The sequence below is a fragment of the Aspergillus caelatus genome, assembly GCF_009193585.1.
Source record: "Aspergillus caelatus strain CBS 763.97 unplaced genomic scaffold BDV27scaffold_216, whole genome shotgun sequence".
NCBI classification, from domain to species: Eukaryota; Fungi; Ascomycota; class Eurotiomycetes; order Eurotiales; family Aspergillaceae; genus Aspergillus; species Aspergillus caelatus.
The window spans coordinates 56972-63811 of NW_022475479.1; the positions used below are offsets into that span (position 1 = coordinate 56972).

The 6840-nt window shown below is 47.8% G+C and overlaps 4 protein-coding genes across 4 annotated transcripts in view; 2 read left to right on the forward strand and 2 right to left on the reverse strand.

Annotated features, from left to right (window-relative positions):
- Window positions 1-317, forward strand: part of BDV27DRAFT_148783 (uncharacterized protein) — a gene marked incomplete at both ends in the record, with an annotated part of 549 nt that extends 232 nt beyond the window's left edge. Inside the window, one exon of the mRNA XM_032070963.1 lies at window positions 11-317. Within this exon, the coding sequence (XP_031923442.1) occupies window positions 11-317 (307 nt within the window). The remainder of the gene's footprint in view (window positions 1-10) is intronic.
- On the forward strand, window positions 10-1186 carry BDV27DRAFT_134664 (uncharacterized protein). Its single transcript, XM_032068344.1, has one exon. The coding sequence runs from the start codon at window positions 485-487 to the stop codon at window positions 1169-1171; it is 687 nt and encodes a 228-aa protein (XP_031923443.1). The 5' UTR covers window positions 10-484; the 3' UTR covers window positions 1172-1186.
- A 536-nt stretch (window positions 1187-1722) lies between these two features.
- On the reverse strand, window positions 1723-2136 carry BDV27DRAFT_161760 (uncharacterized protein; the record flags this gene model as incomplete). Its single annotated transcript, XM_032073274.1, has 1 exon — window positions 1723-2136. One exon carries the CDS (start codon window positions 2134-2136, stop codon window positions 1723-1725), a length of 414 nt encoding a protein of 137 aa, XP_031923444.1.
- Window positions 2137-3149: 1013 nt separating this feature from the next.
- Window positions 3150-5268, reverse strand: BDV27DRAFT_41893 (asparagine--tRNA ligase DED81). Its single transcript, XM_032076584.1, has 3 exons — window positions 5173-5268; window positions 3404-5050; window positions 3150-3344 (listed from the first exon to the last, which is right to left on the reverse strand). The coding sequence occupies exons 2-3, from the start codon at window positions 4990-4992 to the stop codon at window positions 3218-3220; spliced, it is 1716 nt and encodes a 571-aa protein (XP_031923445.1). The 5' UTR covers window positions 4993-5050; window positions 5173-5268; the 3' UTR covers window positions 3150-3217.
- Window positions 5269-6840: the final 1572 nt, after the last annotated feature.

Below are 6840 nucleotides of genomic sequence, written 5' to 3' on the forward strand. Positions count from 1 at the left end.
ACAACCACAGCTCGAACAACCACAGCTCGAACAGCCACATCTCTAACAACCAAAGCAGTGATAGTGCTCAAGTCTCTGGTTACGCGACTCCAAACACAGATCCCCTACTCCATACTATATATGCCGAGGATTCGGATTACTACAGAAGTTTTCTCGAACAACTTCTGGATTTGGTTTGCAATGAGGATCAAGAGACGGTAGCTCGATTAGTCACTATCATCCGTTCTGGTGCCTCTCAACGAGAGATCCTCGCGGCGGTTTCTCAAATGCAGAATGGAAACAACCACTTCAGGGATAATGGTTTCACAGGATCCTAATAGTCAAAACAAGCATGGTGAAAGCTCTTACATTGCAATGACTCTACACCTTGCTCGTCTCTGCTATCATCATCTTGTGACGTCGTTGTCTCGGCTGTTTGGATTGAAAGACTGCCTTGGATGAATACATAGTGATAAGATGCTGAAGTCAACCTCCGGATAGCGTCATGCACATGGCCCTGAGGTGGATATGCCGCTTAGTTGACTTGCCTGCTTCTTCACTCCCTAGTCCCGTATTAGGTGTCCAGTTGGAAGTGGAGAATGTCCCAAATACTTTCCCATTTCCTGGTTCAGCTGACCGTTTACCATGTTTAATTGGTATTTTCCACATTGCTATGCAGATCCTTTCACCATGTATAGTAATCAGCCCGGCGTCGCTTCATTTCATTGAATTTATATGCCTGGACACGGATGGCTCAATCATCGCTGCTCCCTGCCATGACTGGCCATCTCGTGGGTGCATGATGCAGGCATCGGTGAGTATACTAAGTGTACGTAGCCGCAGCATGTCAGCTACGAGAGATTTTAATCCCACTCAGATCATGGTGTATATGTGTTGCCGAGTACCATATCCAGGTCGGATAATGAGAGATTTCCTGCTAAGTCAGGAAGAAATCCTCCATAGGCCATACAGAACTAATCAGGCTGATTGTGTCTTTGTTTTTGAAGGTTCCTTGGAATTTTGCTTCGGCACGAAGCTCCGAATCTCATTTGGCCCATTGTTCAAAAATAGGGTGGCGAGTTGGACGACTGGCCATATAAACGCATGTTCAAATGATTGCTGGTGTTATTATGATATCACCTTGTTATTAAACGTAAGAGGAGGGTCGATGTATTTGCAGCAGCAACCTTAAGTGGCTAGAATGATGATTATCGTTACTATCGTCACTTCGCTGTCGTAGTTTGTAGTAATGGAGGAGGTTTGTTGCTGGAAGGCGAAGGGACGCCACACCCGTATGAGGCTGATGGCTTTATGAATACTCAAAAAGCACTGGGACTTTAACCTTGCACATTCATCTGCACCTATTCTTTTCCTTATTGCCTTCTGTCCGGCATAACAAGTGAGAACCACTATAGTTGAGTATCGGGCGTTTCTGTAGTCTTCTTCACTTGGGTTTGTAGGGCCACTCAAGCTTTGATCAATATTTCACCCTGATGGAGGTACTCATCCTAGCACAGTTAGTGTGAGCCATGCAAGAGTGCATTAAGGTTATCTACTTGAGAAGAGATTTCGCTCCTAAGGCTTTCGAGAACAACAAACGGATATATCATCATGATTCTGCTTCTGAGAGAGTATATGCCTGACCGGGACTTCAAGTTCCTCCTCAGTCACAGGCTGAAGCGGAATCGAGGATCGCCATCACCCAGTTGTAATCTATCATCACGCTTTCTCTAGTCCCTCTTTTTAATTCTCAATCAACAGGCCGGCGGCGAGAATTATACTCATAATCCCACAAAACACCATCCTGGCCAATGAGACTCCATACCCAACAGTGTACGGAGGAGCGTCACCCCTGTTGAAGATGTTGCTCGTTATAATGCCGGCAATGTTCTCCAATCCGATTTGAATGGCAAGGCCAACAGCGCGCTTATAATGCCCATCGAGGTTGTTCGCCATCCACATGATCGCAACGGGCTGAACAATATAGCATCCTGCGGTCACGAAGAACACTGCCTTGTGGCGGACATGCACATTTAACCTCCCAGATAGAGCGCCCTGGCACAATAATATGATGTATCCAATGCTCGCAAATACGACACCGAATATCACAAAACTATAGCGATGTTGCCAGCGATCTGTAAGGAAAGGTCCCATCATCGTGACAACGGCAGCAACCGGCCAGATTGGGATACTATGGACTTGGCTCTCGATACCACTATAGCCCAGCGAGATCACAATGGAGGGCACGTATAAGGCTGCTGCGTACTGTACCCGGAAACTGTGATATCCAGATTGATAAGGCTACCCACATAGATCTTCTAATCAGATATGATTCGTCTCCACGCAGCACCATCGAGTCGGTCCATTCTTGCTCCTTCGTTGATATCACGAGCGCTGAGTTCTCTTAGAAGGTTCTTTCTCTTCACTACTCAGCGTCTGCATAACCTCCTTCCTCGCGCCCCCCCCATCACAACCCTAGACACCGCAATCACCTACCTAGGCATAACCTGGAACAGTATCGGGTCTTCAATGTGGACCACTCTCGAATTAAACCTGGGTATCATCTGCGCCTGTTTCTCTGCTCTGCATCGCCCCTTGGTACTTACCTTCCCACAATAGATTGAAGATAAATTGGGTTCACGGGGTTACAGCTCAGTTTCGAGAGAGTAGAGTGAAGCCTGCTGGTGCCAATTCGGAGCCCATGCAAATGGTTGGGTGGAGGGTGCTCGATGAATCGATGGCCGCTCCGGGGGAGGGAGGAGAGCCTCCTCTGGGTCAGTCCCAGGGACAGAGGAAGGGGCGAATTGCGCTGGTTCAGACGAAGAGCGAGACCCGGGGGACGACGCAAGTGGCTGTTCTTGTTGAAGGGAGGGAGAAAAGGGAGATTGAGCTGGATCAGATTGAAAGTTATAAGCGTTGAGTAGTTATAACGCGTGTGATATGGTAGAATAATCCATGTGACGGCCGTTGACTTATCGGAATAATCATGGTCTAGTTTCAATCACAAATCTTCTTACCTGCTGGTATTGCTTGGTTTCCCTTATATGAATCAACTACTGGTGATCTTTGTTTTTATAGAACTATTGCTTTTTTTTTTTTCTCGAATTGTGGTTATGGTCATTACATCTCATCAAAAAGATTTCCTACCCAGGAACTACTGGGTATTTAAGTAAATAGAGGAACTGGGTCTGCATTGAGATGTTGACATCTATGGGACTCATCTAATGTATTGGATATTTTAAGGTGTGCAACGGCCAGTGAAGCGAGGATACAAGCTGCAATCCCTGACAGTGTAACGGGCGCATAGCCAGGCGAGGAATCGCTCGAGACCAAGCCCATATCCACCGTGGGGGGAGGTACCGTACCTTTAACAAAGAAGTTAGTATTTGTTATGTGAGGTATTAACGCATGGAAGGGAACATACTTGCGCTGGTCAGTGTACCAGTAGTAGGGGGAGGGGTCCATGCCCTCATGCTTATAGGCGCTCATGAGCTCGTCCCAGTCGTCCATTCTCATACTGCCACCGACAATCTCACCGACACCGGGCATGAGGACGTCGACACTCTCGGTGACACGGCGGTCTTCGGGGTCCTTCTTCATGTAGAAGGCCTTAATTTCAGCAGGGAAGTGGGTGAGGAAGATGGGCTGGTTGATGATGTCGGTCATCTTGCGCTCGGCGGCCTCGGCGATGTCATCACCGAACTGGTGGGGCTTGCCTTCTTCGTTGGGGATTTCGTGCTCGATAAGCCATTGGATGGCATCAGAGTACTTCATGCGGCGGAAGGGACGGCTGGGGGGCTTGAAGTCGGGGTTGAGTTGCTTGATGAAGGCTGCGGTCTCAGGTTCGGCCAGGATCAGTTCAATGACACGGCAGATCACAGCTTCTAAGTGATCCAGGAGATCGGTGAAGGTGATGAAGTCAAGTTCGGCTTCGATGTGAGTATACTCTGACAAGTGGCGACGAGTAAGGGACTTCTCGGCGCGGAATGACGGGCAAACACAGAAGACATCACCTAAGGATGGGAGACAGGTTTCCAGGTACAGTTGGGAAGACTGAGTGAGATAGGCGTTCTCGCCGTAGTAGTCGAACTTAAACAGGGTACTACCACCCTCCACCTGCGTTTGCACCATTGCGGGAGGGGTCACTTCCAGCATGCGGTTCTCCTCAAAAGATTTGCGGAATGCCCGAAGAGCTGCTGCGCGCACCTTCATGACAGCGGAAGCGGTCTCGCCACGAAGGACAAGATGACGGTTGTCGTAGAGGGTTTGGGGGTCGGCATCAGGGGCGACTCGTGTGGTAATGGCTTCCTTGTCACCGGCGGCACGGCCGATGATAGTGAAGAAGTCTGCGTGAAGTTCACGGTTGTTGGGGGCATGTTGCTTAGGTGGGACGGCACGCATTTCACCATGAATGGACATGGAGGTTCCGAGAGTAAGAGTCAGAACATCGTAGGACTTGACCATGTCTCCCGTTAGGATGCATTGGAGGTAGCCATAACCATCTGTCAAGGTAAGAAAAACGACGTCCTTCTGGGCTCGAAGGCGATGAACTCTGCCCAGCACACGGACACGAGTACCAGGACCCTCCGACTCCGGGCTTCCAAGCTTGACAACGGCCGGGTCAGTCACATCAAGGCGGATTTTGACCGGCTTAGGGAGGGAGGGGTCCTCCTTGATAATGATCTTCTTCGCTTCCTCCAGGACGAGACGGCGCTTCTCCGCCTCTTGCTTCTCACGGATGGCCAATTCCTGTTCCTTTGCCGCCTTCTTTTTCCGTTGCTCGTAGAGGTTGGTGGCCTTCTTCATCGCCGACTTGGTGGCCGGCTTCCATTCCAGCTTGTCGACATCCTTATCAGCGGGCTCGGTCTGGGACTTGCGCGTCAGATATTGAAAACCCTCGCTAGGAGCATGCTGCAAGAAAGCGTGCACAAGCGTCTTGTAGGGAGCGGATTCGGATCCGGTCGCGGTAGAGTCGTCCCTACCGACGTCTTCGTCGATATAGATGGTGGTCATAGTCACTGGCTGTCTATCTGACTCGTTATCCAAGGAATGAGTGTGGGTGAGGACCGTACTGCGGGGAGAATATTGAATTAGTTTTTATTTTGGACATGTGAGTCACACTACTAGTATAGATGAGGTGCACCATGATCAGGAGCAGAAAAACAAATTGGGGGAGTGAAATAAAAGACTTACAGGTGACAATTACCTAGTCCAGCCAATGGAGACTATGTAACAATTACCCCAAAGTGAGAAGTGAAGACGCCGAGTCGCACAGTGCTTGGATTAAATCGCCTGGAGGGGTAAATTTCTGGATCCAATCTGAATGCGACCTGCCGCGGGAAAGTCTCCCCCACTTCTGCCTGAGGCATTAAACATGCCTAATCTGTAAGGCTCAGATTGAATATGCATCAAGAACAATTGTCGCCCAGCTTGATTCGTATTAAGTTATCTATATGATCCATGCTAATCAAGATTGATCTACAAAACACCCCCGAAAAGAAGTATCCGCTTATATTGTCAAATCGTACTCAAGTACTACTCTGTACATCATACATATTCTGCCCTTACCGGTCTAGAATAGACGTTGAATCCAATGAAACGCCGTTGGATGTTCGTCAAGACTTGACAAAAAAGCATTTCAATAACTATTAAAAATGCGATAAACTGCTGTTCGCCACTCTACTTACTCCGTATTTATCCAAGGTATGAGCGACTGACGACGGTGATCTAGTTCCATAAGTGGCTAGGAAGGCTGGACATGTAAGGTTTCTGAACAACAAATTACCATCCGGGGAAATGCGGACCTCGGTAAATCTTCCTTAGACGATTCATTGATGGATTGAAAACGCCGGACAGGCGATGAAACTGACTAGATAGATCGAAACCTAGACGTTGAATGCAGATCAATCATCCATTGTCTCCTTAATGTCAAGTGGTATCAAGGTATGGTATCCACAGGAGTCACCACTAAGTGGTAGTACTAGTAGTAGTAAGTACTCCCCGTACGGAGTACGCAAGGAAGCACAAGACATGGTGGATGCCAAGACGTAATGGTTTCTGCAGGCGAAGCGGATCATTAGTTCTTCCATGTGGCAAGAGCCTCCCTTTCCTCATCCAAGAAACTTACTCCACTCAATTATCCAGATCCGTGATGGATGGAGATGCACACAGTATGGGAGATGTTTCAACTTTTTACGTACTCCGTACAGTACTATGATCTCTCAGTCCACTCTCTCTGATAATTCAGCTGAATCGGTAATGACACACGGCAGTATTACATTAAAGGCTGTATTCCAACGTCGGGACCACATGTGGCTGATAACACCATCGTACTGCTACTTAGCAACATGAGCGACACTTTCTCTTCTTTTAGGCTGTGTCAGCCACAGCCTTGTGACAACCGCACGGATAGTCTTGAGGGATATTCGACGAAACAACAAAGATGTTTCGCTTGGACACGATGGTCCGATATTATTGGCAGAGAGGATCTTTGTGCAAGATGAATTGCAGCTTATGGTCTAGCTAACAGAATGACATCTCTCCCTTCGCGGATGGAGATTGTGGTTCTCCCCATCGGCTCTGGGGACGCTTTACTCAACCAGTCAGGTACGAATGTCAATCTTCACTCCACAGGGACATTAAATTTCTATTATTATTCCAGCCTCTTGCCTGATGTTTGGTTCACTATTCACTTTCCCCTTTTTACCCCTTCATCCACTCTTCAGCATTCTTTTTGATTAATGCAGTCTTACTTGAGTATTATTGAATCTTACTTCCTTTTCTTCTCCACGCTCGTTGCTATATCCTAGTAAATTTGCAGATTTTTACTTTTCTTTTCTTTTCTCTTTTTTTTTTTTTTTT

Bases quoted from the DNA above. Each gene is read 5' to 3' on its own strand.
- BDV27DRAFT_41893 (XM_032076584.1), bottom strand. From the start codon at position 4,992: ATGACCACCATCTATATCGACGAAGACGTCGGTAGGGACGACTCTACC. The intron at 3,345-3,403 runs GTATGTTCCCTT...TCTTTGTTAAAG, and splicing joins TGGTACACTGACCAGCGCAA to GTACGGTACCTCCCCCCACG.
- BDV27DRAFT_134664 (XM_032068344.1), top strand. From the start codon at position 485: ATGCACATGGCCCTGAGGTGGATATGCCGCTTAGTTGACTTGCCTGCT.